The sequence below is a fragment of the Carassius carassius genome, chromosome 18, assembly GCF_963082965.1.
Source record: "Carassius carassius chromosome 18, fCarCar2.1, whole genome shotgun sequence".
NCBI lineage: Eukaryota > Metazoa > Chordata > Actinopteri > Cypriniformes > Cyprinidae > Carassius > Carassius carassius.
In genome coordinates, this window is record NC_081772.1 from 8,934,846 (window position 1) to 8,961,124 (window position 26,279).

At 38.8% G+C, this 26,279-nt stretch overlaps 1 protein-coding gene across 1 annotated transcript in view; it reads right to left on the bottom strand.

Moving 5' to 3' along the window:
* Nucleotides 1–343: 343 nt before the first annotated feature.
* vsnl1a (visinin-like 1a) overlaps nucleotides 344–26,279 on the bottom strand; it is a 47,114-nt gene continuing 21,178 nt past the window's right edge. The window contains exons 3-4 of the mRNA XM_059498456.1: nucleotides 2,480–2,695; nucleotides 344–1,953 (exon numbers count right to left, since the gene is read on the bottom strand). Coding sequence (XP_059354439.1) covers nucleotides 1,756–1,953; nucleotides 2,480–2,695 — 414 coding nt within the window. The 3' untranslated portion in view covers nucleotides 344–1,755. The remainder of the gene's footprint in view (nucleotides 1,954–2,479; nucleotides 2,696–26,279) is intronic.

Consider the following 26,279-nt stretch of genomic DNA (forward strand, 5'->3'; position numbering starts at 1 on the left):
CTCATGCGGCCTCATGTCCTACAAATTAAACACTCTGCTGCCATCTAACGGACGTCTTATGTTTTACAGACTACATTTGCTATCCAGAATTATAATCTGTTATAATCTGTTATAATCTGACAGTTTTTGCAAAAATATTCCAATATATTTCTCTCATGAAAATGATAGCCTTTCAGATTCTTCCTTAAATTACAACAGAAGTATATTCCTTTTTTAAAAGTATTTGCATAGCTGCATAAAAGTTACTCATATCAGTTACTCATTGCAGGTAAAAATACATTTCAATATCTACATGCTGACCACCAAAATCTTTTCAAATCAAACTCGGACATTGAGGAAAAAATCCCTTGTACTCTTTTATTAGTTTAAACCACAACACAAGAAGTAGAGCAGCCATGGCATCAGGGGCACAATACATGCTACATGTACAAAATAACTTTTAAATTGGAAAAGTTTGCCATTGCATGAATTTGGAGCAGTGCCTAGGTAAACATTACAATGACCAAGATTATGCTTGTGTAAAGCTCTTGACACGGGCAGAATGTACTTTCAAATGGAGCACAGAAATGTGCATATTTAGAAATCGAGTCGGTGCTCAAAATGTGAAGTTGGTGCACATGTCAGGATTTAAAAAGTAATCACTTTAGGGTTAACCTTTGAAACCCTCAGGTGGAGTTCACCTTTAAAACCATTATGTAAAAAGTAGAAATAAATACAGTCTTGGACATCTTGGCTGTCAAGATTTTATATCACTTTAAACCCAAAAATGATATTTATAAATTCATTCCATGCACAGGCCCCACATAAAGTTGCACAATGATATGCAATTTATTACATTTGATGACATTCTGAAACTGCACAGCTTGTAGGTTTTATATGGGAATATTTTTTGTGGCATAATATTTCCACCATGAGAATGAATATATGCTATCAGCTGCTGAATTATTCTCACAGATTACATTCGGCCACACTGAATCCCTCTTATGTGATGTACATGCTAGACATAGAAGGTGTAGTAAACTAGCCTTTTCCCATCAATGCATCACAGAACCTTGCAAAACCAATGAATTATCCATCTAATTCTATTTCAGATCTCTAATGTTTCTTCTAAATAAGGCTTGTTATCATTCATTATGCAGGATGCAAATGAGGGAAGTACTCTTATAGCAAACCTAATGGCATGCAAATAAACTACATTTATATTCACCAACAGTACAAGCACATTTGAAGGGAAAAATTCAGTGGACATAAGCTTATCTTTTTGTCCATCCAGACGAGTGGGTAAACCCGGAACAGTTACGATTACCATAAGAATCGATTCGGTTGACATTATGCAGTATATGGTACACATAGCTAGCATCAGTACAATAAATAGTAGCTCGATTTAATACAGCACATCAGTGATGCGCATGCTCCAGTGGATTCAGAAGGTACTTTGCAGTTAATTTTGACCAGTCAATATTTATAGGTATATTAATATCCATATAAAATATTCAGAAATTCTATGCGTGCATGGCATTTTCTGTATGTGTGTGTGTGTGTGTGTGAGAGAGAATTTGTGTGTGCAAAGGTGTTCATGTGGGGGCATATGTGAAATTTGTTAGCAAAGACCATTCTCATGCACACAAGTGTTTCAAACACAGGAAGCGGATTCATTGAAAGGTAGTCCAAGCAATTTTTTTTATCAGTGGAAATAGCTGCAAACTGAATGGAACATTAATCATTTGTGCAGTCCCTGGCACTTTTCTGAGACACTCATTTTTGCAGGTCACACTGAAGCAGTAATACAATGGACGGGTCACTCTTTGCTGCTTCTTTGAACTCTTCCAATGTGATCTGATCATCGTTGTTCTTATCCATCTTACTGAAGATTTTGTCGACCCGCTGCTCGGGCGTCAAGCCGTCCTCATTCATCTTCATCATGATAACAGTCCCCACCATCTTGTAGATTGCCTTTTAATGAGGAAAACAGAACAATATGGATTAAATTATTTTGGGGAGTCAGAGACCCATTGAGCTGTGGCACTAATAAAGGTAACATAACTCTCTTTGACCATTAGGGGGCGAATCACTCCATATATAGAACCACAGTTTATCTTCTAGGACTCAAGATGATTTAAAATAAGACATGACAAGCAATAAAATAATCCAAAACGACTAAAAATCAATATATTTATTCCCATAGTCTTGAAAAACCTAGCCTAATTTTAAAAGAGAGATTTATAGACCTGGAAAAGTCAAGTAAATTAAAATCTCTCTATGGGCCTTCTCATAAGGAATTTTGACTTTTCTATATGCCAAACTCTGAAAAATTTCATTGGGTAGAAATTTTGAGTATGTAAATATAAATACATAAAATAACATAGCTAGCTTATTCTAGAAGGCTGATCTGACTGGAGCTTTAATTTGTACAAAATTAAAAAAAATTATTAATCATTGCTTTATGCAAATAAACAGGAGAACAGACTGAATTAAGTACCTCAATGATCTCGAGCATCTCAACTCGTGTGATTTTGCCATCTCCGTCCAGGTCGTACATGTTAAAGGCCCAGTTGAGTTTCTGTTCGAAGCTGCCTCGTGATGTGATGGAAAGGGCACAGATGAACTCTCTGAAGTCGATGGTGCCATCTCCATTCTTGTCAAAGGTTCTGAAAGCGTGTTGAGCAAACTTTGAGGCATCACCATAAGGGAAAAACTGAAAAAAGGGGAACAAAATATATTAAGCATATATGAGTATAATCCATATTGTTTTATTGGGAATACATATTTCTTGCTAGTCATGTTAGTAAAATGCCTTTAAAATAACAAAAGCCTGGATCTTATTAACAAAATACAGTTTAAAAAATCCAAATGAATTTCAAGCTACCCCCTCATGTAAGCAAATTCTGAGCTTGACCAAATTTTGTTAAATTGATCAAAATTGACATTAAAGACAATGTTATAAAACTGAAAATAAATGTGGTTATTTTAATTAATTAAAGAAACTTGAGAAAGAAAAAAAAGAACTGTTTTCAACATTGATGCTTTCAAAAGTAATAGTTATTGGAAATTCAGTTTTGCCATCACAGGAATAAAGTAAATGTTTAGATATAAAATATATTTAAATGAAACTTTAATAACAAATAAAATGCAGCCTTGATGAGCATAAGAGACATCTTTCAAAAACATTCAAAAATCTTTTGAACAGTACTGTACATTAAAAAGGTACAGCATAATAAGAATGACTCTTATTTCTGTTTGTCAGAAATGCTCAGGCTCCCAATAAAAACCTGCTTCATTTTAGTGCTGCAGAGCTTGTCAACTCTCTCTCTCTTTTTTTGTTGTTTTGCATCAAGCTAAAAACAGGAACTTAACTAATGTATGAGATTTTAGTGGTGGGTGAGCATATGTATGCGTGTTTAACTAAGGCCATCAATGTCCAGCACAGTGCCTGCCTCTTTGCAGAAGAGAGCTGCAATGCGGACAAGAGCTGTGTAATCGGTCTGTGCCACTACAAGAGCAGCACACAGCTCCTCTTTGAAGAAGGCATCCTTCCCCTTCTAATATCGTTACCCTTTCAGTGAATGAGAGCAAAAATTAACAGCAGAGACTCAAGTAAAGTAAAGATGTATGTGCACCACTGACAATAGATATAATTTAGCATGTTTTATAAGCCAAAAAACTATTGTAAATATACTTTACATGAAGGCTTTTTAGCAAGATGAATAGCTGAAAATTGCAAATTTATTACGAGACATTTGGGAAGCCAGTGTAAATATCATAGTTATCTAACCTCACATATGAGTGTAGAGTTATTTGACTGCTAAATATTAAATGATGGAATCACTGGAGAGTGATGGCAGAGCTGAACTAAGCCAGTAGGAACAGATCCCATGCTCAGAGACTGGGAAATAAGATTCTCATAGTTTTCACCAAATTAGAGAAAAGAGTGTGAGTGTGTACCAAATGTGCCACAAGGACAGCAAAAACTGAAATCACTTACATAGGGGGGAACGGACAAAGTTCCTCATGGATTGGACCGGTTCAAACAAAATAATAAACATACTAAATCATGTCTTTTAAAAAATATAAATATGCAGAAATGTTTGTGTGTTTAGGGATTGGGATGGATGACAGAAAATCTCATTAGCTCAATATAAAAGCCAAATAAGTCAATGGAAAGTCTCCACCAAGACATTATGTGTGTTTCAGGGGGTTCAAGAAGGTTAATGATGGAGATGAATATCTCATAGTGCTCTATAGAGACAGATGAGGTGTTTTTTCCAAGAATTTCCCAGAATCTGCTATTGAGCTTTCTTCATCTTTTAAAGGACAAGAGGGTCCAAATGTCATCACATAACATCATGTTTATGCTAAACATGCTCCTGTAAGATCCATTTAACTTTATTTAATTTTTTCAACTTTAGTTAGTCTCTAATGTTGCTGTTTGAGCATAAAAAAGATCAGCAAATTTAAAAAGCTCAAAGTCCAATTCAAAAGGAGATATTTTATTTAACAGAAATCACTTTTCAAAAATTACAATCTGGTGACACGCTAGCTTAGAGTGGTTATAATCACCCGGGTTTAAATTGCGCTCAAACTGATTTGATATTGACGCTATATTTACACCGAAGCTCGCAACAGGCAGGGGCATGACATTTCCCGACCAGGTGCCTACATTTGATACATGAACTATTTGAGCCATTAATGCCAGACTGGGGATAGAGGCGTTTTAAAAATGTAAAATATGTGAAAAATATTTTTTCAAACAACGTAGTATGAGCGCCTGTTCTAGTACACCCCAAAACAAAATCAAGACTTTGTAAAAGAGCATAATAGGAACCCTTTAATCAGTTGTTTGTCTTGCCTTGCCATAATAATATGTAAATATCTTTAAAAAAAGATACATTTACATTTTCTAAATGTAACAAATGTTCATATGTTTGCCACTGCAGTATCAAAACCAAAACTTAATTCAAGACATATTTTCTGTAAATAGGTCTTAAACAAACAGTTCACCTTACCAAACTGTTGATGGTAGCCATTGACTTTTCTTCCATAACACGGATGTCAATGGCTACCATCAACTTGGGTAAACTACCCCTTTAATACCTCATGCCTCTCCTAGTAAATTTATCTGGTTTTAAGGTTTTTAAATACTGAAATGTTTAATGTTTAAATTTACTGACAAGCCAGACAAAATACTGACCATATAAATATTATTTTTTTCCACTGTAACCCCAACTAGTATTGTAGAAAGAAATAGATGTATCCTATGCACATATACTTGAGCGCAAGACACCTACTCACAAACCCACTAGCTGAGGCTGATGGGACGTCAGCAGTCTCTGATCTCATCAGAACCCAGCCAGCACAAAATCAAATGATCGAACACAGCACCACCCTGTGAAGATGCAGCGAGCTCTCATATATCAAAGAGTTCACACACTGTCAAACTGAAACCCTCTGGGATAGCATAGGTCCGGTCATAAGGCCCTGCCAGACTGGCACTGGGTTTAGAAGAGAGATGAGACAGGAAGTAATGCACACTGTGATGTACCCTGCACACATGCAAAATGATTCTCTCATGGGGTTGGTCCTTCTGCTCCATATGGCCTTGCCCTTCACCAAACTAGAGGAGAGCAAAAGAAAACAAAGAAAGTGCAAGTCATGAAGAACTGGAGAGCTGCTGCTGTGCTGGGCGGCCCCCTTCCAAAGTTCTTCCTTGCAAATCTGGCAGGTTATAATTTTTTATGTTACGTAAAAGAGAGGGTTTTTTTTTAGAAACTATCTAGGGCATGGCTGTATGAAATTCTCAAATATTCTTCTTTTTACTTTCTTTTGGATCCAAGCACATCCGAATGTAGAAATAGATATTCACACATGTGTACTCTGTCAGGAGACATGCTATCACATGGGAATGCCACCTGATCAGGATCCAAGTATTTGTTATTATCTGATGAGTACATAAAGGAGATGAACAGTAATTTGCCATATTCAAGACAATACATAATATCATATCAGCTCATTTGCGTTTTCATAACTTTGCAGTAAACTGGTTGTGTTAAAGGAAACTAACATGTACAAATCTGCCATCATTTACACAACCTCATCACTCTCCTGATAATTGTTCTTTCTTCTGTGAAACACATAAGGAGAAGTTAGGCTCTTTTCCATATGGAAAGTGGATGGTAGTTTATAAGTTCCAGAAAGTATCATAAAAGTAAAGAATCATACAGTTTGTGTTTAACACACGTTTCAAGGTTGGGGTCAGTAGTATGTTTGTTTTTAAAGAAAAAAAATACTTTTAGTCCGCTTTAATGTCAAAAGTGACATTAAAGACATTTACCATGATACAAAAGATTTCCATTTTAAACATGTATAATAATACTAACTTAATCACAAAAAATCAGCATATTAGAATGATTTCTGAAGGATCATGTGGCAAGACTGGAGTAATGGCTGCTGAAAAATCCACTTTGGCATCACGGGAATAAATGACATAAAAACAATTATTTAAAATTCGAAATAAAAATATGTAATTTTTCATAATATTACTGTTTTTACTGTATTGTTTTTGATCAAATAAAGGCAGCCTTATACGTCTTTAAAAAACTTACCGACCCCAATCACAGAAATGGTGCAAACCCCTCCAAGGACCTCAGATGATGAAAACCTGATCCAAATTTTGCAATAAGTTTGATTGCAACATATAATCATTGCTGTTAATATAGTGTTCACTGTTTGTTTGTTTGTTTGTTTGTTTGTTTGTTTGAATGCATGTCATTAACTAACTGAAGGATTTTTACTGTATTTCTGCCATATGGACATCACCTTGACATAGTCACCACCACTGATAAGCTACTCCTAAATCTAAAGTAGAAACTTTAATTTTATGTGAAAATGCTTTACAATGATTTTTAGAATGAAAAGCGCTATGTGAATTGAATTTAAATGGTAGTATATGCTTTGAGCTTGACACTATAAACATCTATCCACTTTTTCTGTATGTAACAGAACAGCTCAAACATTCCTCCAAACATCCCCTTTTGTGTTTTAAAGAGGAAATAATTAATGGGGAGTCATTGACAATCAAATCTGCATATTTGGGTGAAATTCCATTAATGTATGGATGCATACTGTAAACATATTTTAAATAATCATGACACAAAGTAATGACAAATTTAAGACCATTTAATCTAAGAACATATTTTCCAAACTACTTTAGAGGACAGGGCAGTCTTGGTCAAAGATTTGTGATGGTAACTTAAACACTGTAGGTTTGAACCCTGATTTATTAGCTACTTTTGTGACAATGAGACATTTTACCTCAACCTGCTCCAGAGTGACTATGTAGATTTTTTATTTAGATCTCTTTAGATTGCTAAATTAATCAATATAAACGAGTGAGAAGAGCAAAATGAAGGTGAGAGTGACTCCTGCTGAGAATGCAAGAGTGAGAGAGACAACCTGCCCTAACAAAGCTGTTGCATTAAATGTATGTATAGAGTGTGAGGCAAACTGCACGATCACAGAAACACCCTGTAGACAGGATCCAGCCAATTAACACTGATATTTATTTTATCGCGCGTTAACGCAGTTTTTTAGTATTATGAAAGTCCGTTGCTCACTGGCTCTGAATACACATACAGACAAATCATAGGTCACAGGAGGGATCAATGGTCCCGATCAAAGTATTTAGGCTAAGCATCAGCATTCACAAACCACTGTTATTTTTAACAGAAAAGCTCATAATCACGACTTCATAAATGGGAAATAGTAAGTTCTGATAGCACGTGAAGACAGCAGAGAATTGCTTGCTTAGCACAGTGGAGTGCATTGTTTGTTAACTTTGTGGTTTATTATTTTGAGTTGTATGGGACGTGGTAACACACGGCCCACTCACAATATATTGCTGTACACATCTATCACTTGCTGCTAAGAAATATTCACGCAATCATGCAGCACGTATCAGAAAATCTGCACTCCGGCGTGGTTAGCGCTCACACTCACTGATCTATATATAAGTGAACCGTTCTCTGGCCCACCTCTTCAGGGACTGCTAAACGGAGCGATCACACTAGTCAAACGAACCAGGCTTTGGGGGTTAAGATTGCCTAGTGTGAGCACACCTAATTATTCTCCTGCACCCCACACACGAGTCTCTATCCGCCCATCAAATGTTGTCCGCGCCACACTCTGCTGCGATGGGTCCTACGATCGTGCAGGTCTCTAATAGGAAGGTGCCTGTTATAATGTTATGATCGAGGCTCTGGACTCTGAGCATAACTTTTTTTCCTTTAACAAACTATAAAATATTTTCTATAAATGTCCTGGCAGTGACAAATAGCTTGTTTTATATTTAATTTAATTACATTAATGTTATACGTTAAGATTTACAAGAAATATTTGAACTGCTACTATGTAAAAGGAATACTGCTGTAAAAAAGCACCTTATTTGTTTAAAGTGTTTGCAAACCAAATGTTATTGCACTTGTTTATATAGCAGTACTTTTAAATGAAGAAAGTGCACAAATCACTACTTTTGAATGCATAACTAGTTATGTGCATAACAATGTGATTAATTGCGATTAATTGCAGACAATCATGTGATTTATCACGATTTAAAAAAATATATATTATCGTTGCTGAGCACTAATATATATATTTGTATTTGACATATTCACTTGCATCAATTCAATTTTAGATTTTAGAATTTAAATTTTTATTTAGACTGCCATTATCTGCCATTGATTATCTGTCATAACATGGAAAAGTGACTTATCGTTATTAATAGGCCGGATTTTTCATATCTTTACCTAATCAGCCTCACTAATTGACTGGTAAACCATCAATCAACTGCATTTAATGACTTTATTAGAATGTGTGTAGCCTGTGAATCAAACCCATGACTGTGGCATTGTTAGCACTAAGCTCTATAGTCAAGCTATAGAAACAGAAGACAGTACTACATGGCATAAGTGTGCTCAGCAAGAAATACAGATTCTTATTCCTCTGCTTGCTATCAAGACATGCACCAAAAGCACATTCCTACAACATCTAAGTCACAATGCAAGCTGTTATCACTCTCATCACACATAAACATCCACAGTGAGCAAAGGAGAGACAGATGTTGAGGGCTCAGTGTGTAGTTCAAACCAACCGGCTTCTACAGCAGGTCTAACCTCAGCGGTTATAATACTAACTGGGTGGATGATAATGCTTGAGCTGGGAGATTGCCATATCTCTCAACAAAACACACACACTCACACACACACAAACACACACCTACGCAAATGCACTGTATAGTGGTCAACACAATCAGACACCTGTTATTAGTAAAAGCTGCAAGATTATGGCTGCACATTTTGATCATAATCAATGTTATGATCGCATATGAAAACATATGAGCATATGCAAACAAATGCTAATTTTTATATTTTGTCATTTTATTTGCTTTTGCCAATCTTATTGCTTTTTCATTGCAATTTTAGTAATTTCAGTACTTCAACAAACTAATTTTATGTTGGTTAGTTGCCAAAGTAACTTTTCTATTTTTCTTATGGTTTTTTTTATCTAATATTTATATTTATATTTATATTTTGTATTAGCTTTATCTCAATTAACGAAAATGTTTTTTAATAGATTTAGTTTTAGCTAATATTAACAATACTGGTTTGTTAGCATTGTTGTTGCATGACCAAGACTTTACAGGTAAAGTGTGTAATTTCTGTGTTAATTAAAGTACTGCAAAAATAATTACTTTAAAAAACACGTCCACCACCTTGCCTTGTCCTGGTTGCCTTGGTTTAGACAAACAACTTAACAATGTCTTTCTTTGCAGTAGTCTTTACACATTGAATTAGAAAAGACCAAAAAAAATTATTTCTGATAACAGCACATGCTGTCAGCACTCTAAAATAAGTTCTGTCTCTAAATTTACTTTTTTACGGAGCAAGAAAAAATAAATAAATTGTGTGCACAATTTACTAATTTGTTCCCCCAATGTACTAAAACATGCACACGATTACTATTGCATTCCCATGATTTAGCAAATCTAGCGAATTAATTAGTAAATCGTGCACACAATTTATAAATCGAGTGAACGAAATAGTAATCATGTGCACATTTTAGTACATTGAGGGAACAAATTAGTAAATCGCGCACACGATTTAGACTAATATTTTTTTCCTGCATGTCATGTGCAGGGCTCCGTACTTTTTCAAGTATCATCACTGAAAATATTAAAGCTAAAGCAAAAACTTGCCTTTTTATCATACCAATAAATGACACACTTCTCCTTTAAAGATGAAAAATGACCCACTTTGTCACAGAATATATTACTTCACAAAACAAGAAATGTACCAAGAAAAAAAATTACACATGAATGATTTTCCTCCATTCCCCTATAAGAGACCATTTTAAGAGCCTTCTCTTCAAGCCCATGTATCAGGAAAAAACATTGTCCTATAATTTATGCAACATTTCCTTTCCTCCCAGCATACACAAGTTATTTCACAACAGGCCAAAGAAAGCATTTAGAAGGTGAATGCCACAATGATATGATGTCATCCTCCTGCTGAGAAAATGAGCGAAGTTAAAGAACTCTCTTATTCAGCAAAGACAGCGTGCCATCTGCAATACGTTTAAATTAGCATGATAACGAGCATCGCTAGGCTCATGCTCTGCTATGGATTATGTAAACTAATAGGTGGCATGCTGTTTTTGAGTTCGGCATGCTTTTATACTTGAGTTGAAGCTACAAAGCAAATTCAAGCTCCTCAGATCAACTGTACATATTCAATTGCTAGTAACTGTCAAATTAGTAATGACATGTTATGGCAATACATGTCTAATTAGCCATTTCTGGAACATAATGCACATCCTTACCTGGAGACATTTCAAGCAAATTTTCAAATAAAATGTTTGTATATCTCACAAGCATTTTTTTTTCCTCTTCATAGTCTACAATGTTTTTAGTTTGGTTCTAAAGGCAACTTTGTACTGGTAATTGCAATGTCATGTTATGTGAGTCATGATACAGATTAACCCAGTGGTTTATCTGGATTTCCTAGGTTTGTTGTAGCGATGCTATAATGCTTGATGTGAAAGTGTGCTTGATATGTGCAAGTGATGCAGCTATGAGAATGACATTTTCAGTGGTCAGCAAAATCTCCAGCATCTGTTCCAAAACAACATAAACTGATACATTGTACATAATTACATATTTTCAAAACTTACTAGTCATTGTGTTGCCTGAATGACTAATCGACTTTTTGTTTTTAGGGCTGTCAAAGCCTTATTTGATCGGTGAGTGACAGTGACAGAGTGCGTACGAGAGAGAGCCCCGGCTGCGCGCGCACTCACAGTCTTCAAACAACACGAGAGCTTCTTGCTCTCTCTCTCCCTCGTGCATATTAATCAAAATCATTAAACACGATAGAAAAAGGTCGAAACACCCAAGTTTCACGCGCGCTCGCGCACTCACAGTCTTCAAACTACACGAGCGCTGTCTTGCTCGCTCTCTCTCTCTCTCTCTCTCTCTCTCTCTGTGCACATGTGCGAGTGTAGTGGGGCGTCTGAGCATGCTGGTTAGAGCGAGCGTGTAAATTGAGCATTTTGAAAGTGTTTTCTTATTTTTTTTCCTGTTTTTTGGTCTTAATAATAATTGTTTTAAGATTATTGAGTATTTAAAGCCGCTCGCGGCTTTTGTCGCGTGTCGGTATGGCCTCTGAAGTTAGACAGGGAGTCTCACACCGGTCGTTGCGTAATGGTTGCAGGTGTGTACCTGAACTTGGCGTGAGCGTGGAGGATGTTCTCGTGGTGGTGGGAGAAATTATAGGCTTCGACAATATTCTCTCAGCACCGCGAATGAACAAAGCAGTCATCGTGTTTTTAAAAACAGAGCAGTTAGTTAACCAGGTGACTGAGAATGGATTATGGATTAAGGAAATGTTTGTGCCCGTTACTCCTTTAACGGCTCCGGCAACTAAAGTCACTATTTCCAACGTACCGCCTTTTGTCTCGAATGAGGCGATTGTTAAAGAATTAACCTGATACGGTAAAATTGCAAGTCCTGTCAGAAACATACCATTGGGATGTAAAAACGCTGATCTCAAACACGTTTTGTCGTTTAGGAGACAAGTGTTAATGTTTCTGACTTCATCCGAGCGCACATTAGAGATCTCGTTCCGTGTAAGTCATGGAGATGGATCATATATGCTGTATGCAAGTACTGACAATCTAAAGTGCTTTGATTGTGGAATTATAGGCCACAAACGCTTCTCCTGTCCTAATAAAAAAGTGGATGTTGAGCAGCAGCTGCCTGTTAATGCTACTGAAAATGGATCAGCTCATCACAATGATACCGAGGATAATACGGCAGCAGCACAGGATAAACAAGTACCTAAGAAACCAAACAAAAGGCCGTTAGGGGAGGTCTACGGGCACAATGAGGTGAGTGAAAGCGATGCTGGTGTGGATGTGGAGAGTAGTGAGCAGGCTGGATGCAGCTTTGCGCTTGTTATAAATGAAAATGATGATGGTGAGGAAGCAAAAGAAAATGAGACTGTATCTCAGACTGGTATACAAATAGCTGAGCAATGCTCGTGGATGATATGGATGGGTTATCTCAGTACACAGATGATAGTATGAAAGATGATGGGCATTGGTCTGAAGGGTCAGAAATGTCAAAAGTAGAGACAGAAGGTTTGTACACTGTGGCACAAATTAATACATTCCTGGATGAGACAAAAGGTAGAAGCACGGAAGTGAGTGAATTTTTCCCAGATCTGGATAAGTTTATCTCTTCTGTAATGTGGGCAAGGAAAAGTTGCAATAATGATGAGCTATCACAACAGAAACGTTTTAGGTTAAAAAAACATATAACTGATATTCGAAAAAAGTCTAAGACAGGGAAAGGGAAACCAAAAAGAGGAAAATATAACTAATTACTATGGCTAATACACATCTCTTTCTGATTGTTCTTTTTCTAATCTTTTTCCCTCTTATGGAAACCTTACGCGTGGGATCCCTAAATGTTAATGGGATGAGGGATAAGAGTAAAGCTGATACAGTGATAGAATTCATCAAGTTAAAGAAATTAGATGTTATTTTCTTACAAGAAACTCATAGTGATGTAAACAATGAGGCTGACTGGCGATTGTGGTGGAGGAATGAATGTGTGCTCACACATGGTACTAACCTGAGTGCAAGAACTGCTATTCTCTTCTCTCCCTCTATAAAAGCCAAAGTTTTGGAAAAAAAGGAAATTGAACCAGGAAGATGTTTAGCAGTTAAGGTTGAATTAAATGGTCTTGTCTTTACGTTTGTGAGTGTATATGCACCTAATATAGGAGCTGAGAGAATTATTTTTTTTAACAAATTGAAAGTGTTTTTAGGACAACAGCAAGGTAATGGTTTTATTATCTTAGCTGGGGACTGGAACTGCACACTTAATGCCTTGCTTGATAGAAATGGAGAAGAACCCCATTTTCAGTCACCAACAGTACTTGAAAATGTTATTAAAACCTCTAATCTTACTGATATATGGAGAGAAAATAATCCCTCGGTTAAACAATATACATGGGTAAAGGTTAGTGATGGGATGATTTCAGCAGCACGACTGGATAGACTGTACTTATCAGATAGTATGATAAGTACTGATAAATGAAATTCTCGAGAGCCTATCAACAGATTTTAAACGCAGTGTGGAAACAACAAATGAAGATATGGATTTAACCTTTCCTGAACTAAGAATAATTCCGGATGTGGGTATATTTGAAAAGGAGGGGTCTATGTTGACCTTCAAGACACCTAAACTGAAATGTTTCAGTAAAGCTGAGAAGGAAGCATTGTATGTTACATGTGTAAAAGTTTCAAACTCTCATTCTTTAGGAGGAGTTAAAGAGTCAAAATGGCAAGAGCTATTCGGATCAGGCTCTTCCCCGAAGGGTTGCTGGAGGGCCTTGTACAAGCCTCCCATTGAAAAAAAGGTCTGGAGACCTTCAGTGGAGAGTTGTGCATGGGTTAATAGCTACAAACAGATACAGAGCACACCTCGATCCCCAGGTTCAGGAGGGATGTCCTTTTTGTGGGATGACTGAAACTGTTTTTCATTTATTTCTTCAGTGTGGGAGGCTTGTGCCTTTATTTTCTCAATTAGAAGAATGGTGTACAGTTTTGGGAGAAGTGTTTTCACCCATGTTATTTATATATGGACCAAAGTATAGCAGAAACAGAAAGCAGATCCATGTTTTGCTTAATTTTTTGTTTGGGCAAGCAAAAATTGGAATATGGATTTCACGTAAAAGCAAAATAAATAATGTTGGGTCAACTGATGTAATGTTAATTTTAAAAGGGTTAATTAAAACTAGATTAAAGGTGGAACATGCATACTATAACTTGGTTAAAGACCTGGAGACTTTCAATCACATTTGGGGAGTTAACCAGTGCATATGTGAACTTGATTTTGATGGTGCTTTGCAAATTTATATTTAATTGTGCTATTGTTTTGCCTCGTTTTCTGTGCTATTTATTATTGTATGTTTGTGTTTTAAATTACTTTTTATTCTATGTAAGGTTTAGTTAAACCTTGAATATTTTGTAATAAAGGGGGGTTAAAAGTAAAAAAAAAGTCTCCCTCTCTCTCTCTCTCCCTCTCCCTCGTGCATATTAACCCAAAATCATTAGACACGATAGAAAAAGGGCGGAACGCCAAAGTTTCATGTGGAGCATTCGGAGATTTTTTTTTTCTACATGACAGGCTGCTGGCTGCCACTGTAAATTTTTTTTTTTTTTTGAAAAGCACTCTCTGTATTAGCTTAAAGCCCTAAAGTTTACATTGGTTACTGTATTCTTTCAATTGCTCTAAACAAGTATTTTGGGTGAACTTTTTTATTGAATGCTAGACATCAAGTTGTTGTTATTTTCATCTGAAAGAAGAACTTTTTTTCAGTAAGCTAGGCCCTATGTGTTCAGTAAGCTTGTTTCAGTAAGATATGTGTTTTCAAGGCTTCAAGGTTTTATTGAATGCTATCTCTATACAAGTGCAAAGTAATGCATTCTTAGTCAGTCTTTTATTTTGTAATTTTAAGAGAAATAAACATATATTGCAATGTTAAGGAATTCATGTTTTTTTCATTCAGATATGTAAATCAACATGTATAAATTGTTAGTAGTCAATTAATGGGGAGATAATCGAAATCGAATCGGTCTGGAAAAATTAATCGTTAGATTAATCGATGCATCGAAAAAATAATCGCTAGATTAATCGTTTAAAAAATAATCGTTTATCCCAGCCCTACTTTCAAATCATCAAAGAATCATGTATCATTCTGAATCTACAAAAATATTAAAGGATTGGTTCTCTTCCAGAATAAAAAGTTCCTGATAATTTACTCAGCCTAATGTCATCCAAAATGTTCATGTTTTTCTTTCTTTAGTCACAAAGAAATAAAGGCTTCTGATGAAAACTTTCCAGGATTTTTCTTCATATAATGGACTTCAGTGGTGGCCAACAGGTTGAAGGTCTAAACTGCAGTTTCAATGCAGCTTCAAAGGGCTTTACATAATTCCAGCCAAGGAATAGGGGTCTTATCTAGCAGAACGATCAGTCATTTTCTTTAAAAAAATAAAATAAAATCTATATACTTTTTAACCACAAATACTAATCTCGCACTAGACCAACTTCATGCATTACGAAATCACATTGGAAAGGTCACACATAACGTAGGCAGAAGTACTGACCCAGTGTTTACAAAGCAAATGTGGAAAGAAAGTTCAAATGCCCTTTACAAAAAAGAAGGTAAGACAACGATGTCAGACAATTTTGAAGTTGGAGGAAAAAATCCGCCCTACCATACCTTTTTGAACCGGAGTACACAGACAAAAGACTAACCGCACGTGACCTTTCCAACATCATTTCACAATGTGTGAATTTGCATCACACAGCTAGTTCAAAACGTGCATTTGTGGTTTTGTGTGTTATTATGTGTCATTAAGTATGATCATTTAAGCATAATGAGACAATTAGGATATGAAAATGTGTAACCTGACAAAGGCCAATTTATAATGCTGTCATGTTGGATACAACCCTTGTTGAACTGGTCAGAGTATCTCCATCATGACTCTTATCTACCAGTCGGGGATTCTGAGGGTTTAGTTCACCTTAAGTGTTTTTCACAGACTAATTCAAGCATCCCAGACTCTGGATTATAAACCATCATACTTCACATCTTATGGTTTTCCTAAAATGCCAAGATTCAAGTCTTATCATTTAAGAATGAAAAAGTAAATGCACTTGAAGAGAAAATAATAATTTAGTTCGACTTTCGCTTAAATGATTTTTGCTTTACTTTCAGATGGCAACCCATTCCTGCAACCATTAGGACTAATAGAATATTTTATATAACACATTTATATCCTTGTCATATTTCAAGTTTAATAAACAAAAAGTACTACAAGATCCATCATTGTTAGTGAGTTGTGCAAACTACAACATTCATCTTAATATGATTATATAATTGCATCCTGTAGCCAGTCCAAACTAACCTTTCAACCTAACAGCTTCTTCCTATGATCCAGTGTATCAAAGCAGCTTCAGGCAGCCCTTAGGCCTCTACAGCACAATGCATTTCAACAAACAGATAATAAGGTTTCAAGGGAACAGGACTAAGTTAACAAAATATCCAGAGAAGGTGGGTTAGTACCACAAACTGAGTTGACTTCACTAACACAGGGGTCATGGATAATCACCGCCCCCCCTGCACTACTGATCGAAATATATGGGCAATGAGCCCGAGGGATAATTGAGCTTGGCTGTCACAACCCTTCCATTACTACAACAGCCCCAAATAGCATTATGTAAACACTTTCTACTCCTAACCGTTCACTTCAGATCTGATTCTGAATGGGAAGAAAAAACAAACAGTTCATTTCTTTTCATGAATGGTCAGGGTTGATTTAATGATAAAAACATAGTGCTGCTGCAATGCAATTCCGTTAATTCTCTCGAAATGACAGATTTGCTGACATTTCTGAGAACTGCTTTTCTTTTCAGTGCAATCAAACTTTTAATTTAAAGCTGAGCACTCAGTAAGTTTGGAATTTGTAATAAAGGTTGAATCAATGGCCCACATTCCTTATAAAATTTCTGCTTTAGTAAAAGTTCACAACATAAATCCTGAAAACAATCAAGCAAATTCATACTAATGCTTCTAGAGGTGTAACTTTGTTACACTGTGTTTCTTATGACTATATTTTACACTCTGCAATTCCATTCACACTTTGTGGAGTGGTTTAGGCTCTGGGCTTTTAATCCAAAGGTTGTACGTTCTGACCCCAGTGGGAGTGACCTTGGAGCTGGAGAGCCATTGTGCCCATCAACAAGACACTTAACCCCAGGTGAATATGTCAAATAAAATAATCACAAGCCCCATTTCATGTGTCTGGATCACAGACAAGCACAGTACTCTGCTAGGCTGCCATAGGGAATGCTGGCTAATTATGAGTAACATCAGAGCATTTTCCATGCATTCAGCCTTTGCACATCACGGGAAATTAGATGGGGAAGACTATGGTCAACACATGAACACATATTCTAGCCTTTCTAAAGAAGAGTTGTGTCATGTCAAATAAAGTAAAGTAAAATAAAATAAAATACATAATAGGTAATTTATGTACAACAACAATAATAATATTTATAATATTTATTTATCAATTTTAATTAATTCATAAGATTAGCTGGTGGAAGCATTATTTTTATTTAATTTCTTAGACGTATTGAAACCTGGTGGCATTTATGTAAAATCACACAAGTTTTAAGTTAATTAAACTAAGAAGGCAGGTGAAGGTGCCATCCTCACATTTGGACATAACCATCTAATCATCACTGAAGTTCATTTCAATGTATTTATATCAATGCCTTTCATAAAATGTCATGAAAAGACATACACAACTGAATCCAGGTGACAACACAACCAGAACCCTCTCAAATTGCACTGTTTACACATTGTACATGGTTATGCTTAAGCATTCTGACTGAGCTGATACAGCAACATTGGTTCAACCAATGGTGTGAGTTCGGGCCGGGACTCTCTGTTTGACTGACCAATAGAATGCAGGGGGTGGGTTCAGTTTGATGCATTATTTTTCCAATTAATTTTGGTTATGCTAGCACCAAATAAAAAAACATTTTTCCTTAAAATTATGTAAATCCAGTTAGTTAGATATATAAGTTGTATCTGTTCTAATTAATTTTATTAAGATTCTTCCACCACTGGAGAGACCTCTGAACCCGTGCATACCATTGATACAGCACTTATGACTCAAGAGCATCACTTTCTTGATATTATATTCATTCTGCAAAATTAAGTACATTGTCATTATCTAAAATAATGCTGAATATTTTTTTTTACAAACCCAATAATAATAAATCCTTTTTAATGTGTAAGTCATAAACCGCCTTTGGGAGACAAAAAACTATTCTTCTAAAAAAGCCATTATTATGATGATAATTATTATTAAATACATCAATGTTAAAAATGCAAATGAACTGATAGCCTGAACTGACAAGGATTTATGATAATGATACTAGATATATGAAAAAACAAGGCTTGTTATCCCTGATAGGTCCTCTTACAACAACTGTGGATGGGGAATAAGATGGTGTCCTATTGATCGCAGGATGGCAATTTGTCTCCTTCTCCAAGACAACCTTGTGTGACATTAAAGTGCTCCATCTTCTCCACACAACATATACTTCAATAAATCCAGAGTTCATAGGACATTCATTACTGCATTCCGACACAAGGGTTGATTTACCCCTTCTGCTACAGTACTTCAACATATGTGGCCAGTCATTCAACTGCCACATCTCACCATCTGACATTAAGGATCCGTTTTAGTTTGTTTCACTTTGTTACCGTGTGTAATCTGATTTTACAGAAAAAAACAATCACTAAAACAATTTATGACAGAAGAGCCATGATTAAAAGTGATTAAGCCATGATTAAGTGACGCCATGATTAAAAAAAATGAGAAATTGAATTTCCCCTCGTTCTGGTGTATATCTTTGACGATATGAATGAATTTTCTGTACTGAGTATTTCGGTCTATATTTGACAGAAAATCTAATTTAACTCAAGAACGGATGAAAAATTCCCATGACACAGTTTAAGTAACATGCTATTAAAAGTGATGTTGTTTTTGTGCTAGAAATTAAGCACAGGAAACTCTAGACGCCCTGCTTGGTATCTTTGTACACACTAAACAAGTGCAAAAAGATACAGGCCCAGACAGCCTATGCTTGTTTTTCATGCTCAGCATGGGAAAAAGAAAGTGCGCTAATTTTAGAAAATCAGCTGGTTGTGGCTGCAATTGGAAGTCAACTTCAATGATGTGCCTGCTCTAACAGACGTGTGTGTGTGTGTGTGTGTGTGTGTGTGCGTGTGTGTGTGTGTTTGACTGTGTGTTTGACTGTGTGGTTGTTTGACAGAATAGGGCAGTGACAGACAAACATAAAATAACTTAAAACCCATCAAATGCCCTGATGAACAGTTTTTTGTACTTGTGTTGATGTATTAAAACAAAACTGATCATTAAAATTTTAAGTAATACGTTTTCTCAAATTTAAAATGAATTATAACAATAAAGGGAGTTTCTGACATTCGAGAGCAGGACCATGCCCCAAGCAATCACCTGACTTCCCAAAACCTTCATATATCTGCACTTTATACCGTTCTGTTTGTCTTCTTCTCTTGAACCCACCTTTCCCTCCCTTTCTCATACATTCAGCCTACCTTATCCCACATTTTCTTTCTTTCAGGTTTAATCGGGGGGTCCTAATTGTAGCCTAAATATATGATTTTCTCTGAGCCATCCATTCTAGATGCCCTGATCAACCTGACCATCATCCCATTCCTTCTACCCCTTGATATATAATTTTAACCAATATAATACTTTAGATTTGTAACAGAGTTAGATTTTTTAAATTTTGTAAACTTTCAGAAATACATCAGCTATAGGTGACTTTAAATATATTAGATTAACACACACACACACACACTCAAAATCTTCACCAAGACTATTTTACTTTTTAAAAAATGTCAAGCCACATCATTGTCTATGCCACGCCAGGGCCACAAACCAGACATCATCCTGTCATTCCACATTCGTGTGCTGTGAGTTCAGATCAGGGCCGTTGTTCGATCCACCACAGCTCTCTTTTTGGCCACAAGATGAAGGTCTGAGCTGTCTGGTGAGGGTGATGTAACTAACTGATGTCAAACAGGAGCATGTTAGAATCCTCTGGTAACGGTAATGTCCTAATGCTAATCTGGCATACCCCCACCCTACTTCTACTCAAGAGATTTTTAAGCTCCATTCACACAGGCCTTCTTTGTGAATGCAAATACAACCCAGGATTGATTCTGGGATCGATCCTAGGATGGGGAACTAGTAACATTGCCGGGATCAGTCTAGGAACAAAAAGCATGACCGATGCCATAAAGGATGTGTCTTATAATGATGAAACACGTTATCGCGCAACTCTTTTACAGGGTGTTTTGAAGGTAGATCAACATTTACAATGAAAAAATATATACAAACTGGAATGAAGCATTGATCAGGGAGAACCACACCATCTGCGTTTAAGCTGAGATCATTCACCAGCATAGTGGAATGGTATGCATCACATTACACGTCCCATCGTAATGTCACCTGTCTTTATGGGGTGTGTGTGTGTGAATGCATGCACAGATTCTGGAAAATCAATGGCAGTGTGAATTAACCACAATCTGGACAAATCACGGGGCACATTATCCTTGTATTTTCCAGAATCTCTGTGCTAAAGAGGCTTTACTGTCACATTTTTGAGTCCTACCAACCACCTCATCACCTTATATGTCATCTCTTTAACTGCCAATTAGATTTTAACATGCACTATTGAAGTGCTTCATTCAGCACAAACCTAAAGTACATTACACAGCACCTCATTACTGTTGTCACAGTATTAACATCTGAAACCGCAGCAAACAATCAAACACCAGGAGACAAAGGGATCACTTTACTGAAACAATGTGCAGCCATCACTTCTGGATAAAAGCTTAATAATGTACTTTAGTTAGTGTTGGAGTCTGAGCAATATGCACTGAGATATTTAACCATGGAATAAAATGCCTAGAATAGAATCGGAACTTTTCCACATATTGTCTCTTTAAATAGACATTTTCACGACTCCACGTTCCCTTCCATTATTTACCATGTTACACATAAGGGATAATGTACAGTCAGCCATTGAATCTCTCTGCAGTCAACCAATAATCTCTGCCATGACTTGTGCCACCCTAAAAGGATTTATTTTGCGATAATGACCAGCTGGCTGGTTGTTATCTATCTATTATTTCATATAGCTACTTACTGAAATGTAAATGCAATACTGATTAGTTGAAATTATAATATTATAATATTTATAATTATAAATATATGAATTATGTATAATTATCATACAATGAACTGAAATCACATAAAAATAATTCAACTTAAAATACTCACTGTACAAAACAGTGTAAAAAACAAGCAGCCAAGCAGCAAGATGAACACTGCAACAATATTATAATTATGTATTATATAATATTATATAAAAAATGTATATTATATAAAAAATTTACAAATTAAAATATTACCATTTAAAATAAGTGTCTTCAGAATCAGGTCCTCCGGTGATAACATTTGTTTGGAAAATGTCTATTTACAAGGTAAACTCTGATGCTAGTTTCACCAGCAGCTGGCTGGGGATATTCTGTACATTCAACCTAGCTATAGATATGGCTGTGTAATTCTATTCCTGTTCATAATCTGTTCTGATATTTTCTGTACATCTATTGATTAAGATGCACTAGCTATCAATAGGGTGGATTTATGTGATCTCTATCAACTGACCCCAAAGACGATTACTGTACAAACTGTATCAAATATCTGCAGATAATACAGAGAGCAGTTCATTTATCCATAGAACTAATCTCATACCCAGTCTAGTCTGGCAACCTATTATTATAAAAAAGCATGAATCATTGAAAAGATGCTAAATTTAGCAACCAATATGGCTTCTACAAAAACAGAGCAAAAGACAATGCTAGCAGCCTACCAAGCTTTGCCCATACAAATCATGCTCATTTATGGGCTCAAATTATTCCCTCTCAGATTATATACTGGTACAAAGATAGCATGTCAAATACCTTAAAACTGATAAATGGTAAGGAAAAAGGATGCCATAATTTTTATCCATATAAATGTTTTGCAAGTAGTGTTCATTCTAAATAAAATATCTGAAAACGTACTCGGTTACTAAACGTAACCTCGGTTCTCTCTAGAAGAGCGAACGAGTACTGCGTCTTAGCTAAGACGCTACGGGAAAAGTCTCTTTTCACGAAATACTGAAGCAAAAAATTATCCTTAATTTTGTATTTTTGTAAAGCGCATTTGCAGCAGTACACAGCCATAGGTGAGACGGCTCGTCCGCTCATTGGCTTGTTCTGCGGCAACTGCACAGCCTATCGAGCGCAGGCTGATGCAACATCAGACCAATAAGGGCGCTTCGCGCCCTTCTTGCCACTTCCCGCCGAAACGGGTGTGGCCCAACCTATAAAAGGAGCTCGAAAAGGCTGACTCACCTGATTTATTTCATCGCCGAGGCGAACCAGAGTGAATCGTACGCACGGCAGAGAACGCAGTACTCGTTCGCTCTTCTAGAGAGAACCGAGGTTACGTTTAGTAACCGAGTATGTTCTCTTACGAGAGCTCTCTCGTACTGCGTCTTAGCTAAGACGCTACGGGAACCCAATGTAAAACGCCGTGCGCGCAGGGATCACACACCAATAAACCTGAAGCAACGCCCAGGATTTACAGTGCACAGTCACCTGAGGGACTCACAGAGAGTCCAGGACAGAAAAGGGGAAAAAGCCCTCCGTCCCATATCTAGCAGCATCCGTAGATGCGGCCATATGACATCACACAGCCGAGGCAAGGCCTGACCAATGTGGCAATGCGGGTCTTACGCAATACTGCCCATATAACAGTCGGCAGCGCATAGCGCTCGTGAACTCAGAATTCCCCTCAGGGCCCTGATTCGACTATACCGACAGCAGCGTTGCTTGCAAGGCGGGAACGTCCAGGTTATAGAACCTGATAAATGTAGACGGCGAGGCCCAACCTGCCGCCATTCATATATCCTGCAAGGAGATCCCAGTAGACCACGCCCACGACGAGGCAACGCCTCTTGTGGAGTGTGCTCTGACGCCCAACGGGCACTGAAGGCCCCTGGAAGCGTAAGCTAACGCTATGGTGTCAACTATCCATCTGGATAGAGTCTGTCTTGAAACAGCCATTCCCTTGGAACGTCAACCGAACGAGACAAACAGCTGCTCCGTCTGCCGAAAAGCAGCAGAGCGAGACACATAAGCTCTTAAAACCCTGACAGGGCAAAGAAGACTCGAGTCTCTATCCTCCACTGACACCGGCAGGGCAGACAGGGCAATAACCTGAGCCCGAAACGGTGTGTTGAGGGATTTCGGCACATAACCGTGCCTAGGTTTGAGTATGACCCTTGAGTCATTGGGCCCAAACTCCAAGCACGACTTGCTCACCGAAAGTGCGTGCAAATCACCCACACGCTTCACCGAAGCGAGAGCCAACAAGAATACTGTCTTAAACGACAGATGCTGAAGGCTAACCGATTGGATAGGCTCAAAAGGGGGACCCTTCAAGGCCTCCAAAACCACCGCGAGGTCCCACATAGGGACTGACGGAGGTCTGGGAGGATTCAGCCTTCTAGCTCCTCTGAGGAACCGGATGACTAAATAATTCCTCCCTATTGACTGACCGAGCGCCGTTTCAGAAAACGCCGCGATGGCCGCCACATAAACTTTGAGCGTGGATGGGGCTCTGCCCTTATCCAACAGCTCCTGTAGGAAGGAGAGGACCTCCGTCACCTCACAACTAAGGGGTGAATAACCTCGAGCTGTGCACCAGCTGGAGAACACCGACCACTTCGAGGCATACAGACGTCGTGTCGACGGAGCTCTAGCCTGAGTGATGGTATTTAGCACTCCCACTGCGAGATCAGCGGGTAACCGTTGAGCGCCCACACATGGAGGGACCACAACTCCGGTTGAGGGTGCCAAATCGAGCCCCTGGCCTGCGAGAGGAGGTCCCTCCTCAACGGCACCGGCCACGGGGCGACATCTGCTAACTGCATCAAATCTGGGAACCATGGTTGGTTCTTCCAAAGAGGTGCTACAAGCTGTAATGAACATCTCATTTCTCACACCCGTTCTATCACCTGCGGAAGGAGGGAGACGGGAGGGAAAGCATAAAGTGGGCAGCACGGCCATCTCCGTGACAGTGCGCTTTCGTTCTTGGAAAAGAACGCGGGGCAGTGAGCGTTTTCCTTCAGATCTATTGACATGAACCAGTCCCCTCTGCGAATCTGCGCGAGGAGCTTCCTGGTCGTAAGCATTTTGAAACTGCGTTTCATCAATGCTTTGTTCAGCTGTCTTAGATCCAGTATGGGCCTGAGACCCCCGTCTCTCTTGGGCACCAGAAAGTATCTGCTGTACAGCCCCCCCTCGCTTTGAGCTTGAGACACAGGCTCTACAGCCCCTTTGCTCAACAGTTTTGATACTTCGGCCCGAAGTATGTGTGCTACTTCTGTTTTGACTGTAGTTTCGACGCGCGCTGAAAAGCGCGGTGGGCGTCGAGAAAACTGTAGCGAGTAGCCTCTCTTTATAATGCCTAGCACCCAATCCAAAACCCCTGGAAGCGCTGACCATGCATCTGCATGAATGGCTAAGGGCTGGATGCGAAGCGCGCTCTGTTGACTGGGCCACGGCGGCGCTCGAGTGTGCTGCGCATCTGAGGCGGGGAGCGCGCTGATCACAGCGGGCAGATCGCTCCTCCTCGACCCCGTCCCGGCGCTTAACAGACTGGGGGGAGGCTGAGCGGGTCCCGTGGGACTCGATATATCTGCGAGTAACTGTGGGCTGCATGTGTGCACATTTACCACTTTCAACTCGCTGTCTGCCTGTGCAGAATGTACGTGCACGGGCCTCGTTTTTACAGAAGCCCCGCGCCGTATGTGACATAGTGTATGTGGGCACTGGGAAGTGGGCACGTTTACTATGCGGCGCGCTCGACCGATCTGTGTCGATCTTATGTGCGCTAGCCCTGTGTGCAGGGCTGTGCTTACATGTGGAGATGGGCACTGAGTAGTGGGCATCGTCACTGCATTTATAGCACGATCGGCCGTGGCCGGACGAGCGTGCACGGGTTTCGTTTTTACAGAAACCACATGTGGTTTACAGAAACCACGTGTGACATAGTAATTGTGGGCACTGAGGGGTGGGCACGCTTACTATGCAGTGTGCGCGACCGACTTGAGTCATAATTATGGGCACAGGCCCTGTGTGCAGGGCTGTGCTTACATGTGGAGATGGGCACTGAGGAGTGGGCATCGTCACTACATTTATAGCACCATCGGCCGTGGCCGGAACACCAGAAAAAACACTCTTTTCGTGAAACATCTGGGTAGCCGTGATAACGGCTTTTGTGTGCAGGCAAGCGGGCACTCGTGCAGGCTTGTGCATTGCAGAGGACACTGAGGCAGTCACAACTCTTGGAACTGCAACAGCGGCACGCTTGGGTGAGAGCTCGGCCGCAGCGGAACTCGAAGACCGGCGCTTTCCCAGCTATGCTAGGATGCTTTCGGGGCTTCTGGCTTCACCGCAATCTTCTGCCGTGGCGCGGGGTGACGGCTTGAAGAGCGAGAACGGGGTCCCGAGCTGCGTTGCTGACGCTGTCGCGATGACGCAGTCGCGATGACGCAGCAGGAGGCGGTGGGCGTGACTGAGAGCTCTGTGGGGCCGGTTTAGAGCGGCTAGCTGCAGAACTGGAGCGCTTCGGCAAGAAGTGCTTGAACGCCTGCGAAGCTTTCTGGTCCTCGGCGAATCTCTCCACAAACTCGTTGACGGATGATCGTTTTTACAGAAGCCCCGCGCCGTATGTGACATAGTGTATGTGGGCACTGGGAAGTGGGCACGTTTACTCAAACTCGTTGACAGATGATCCGAAGAGGCCGGCAGGAGTAAGCGGCGCGTCAAGGAACGCAGCACGCTCAGACTCCTTGATGTCAGAAAGCGTCAGCCACAAATGCCTTTCAGCCACCTTAGCGGAAGCCATAACCCGTCCCATGGCCTGTGCAGCGGACTTAGTAGCGCGGAGGGAGAGATCCAAAGCACTCCTCAGAC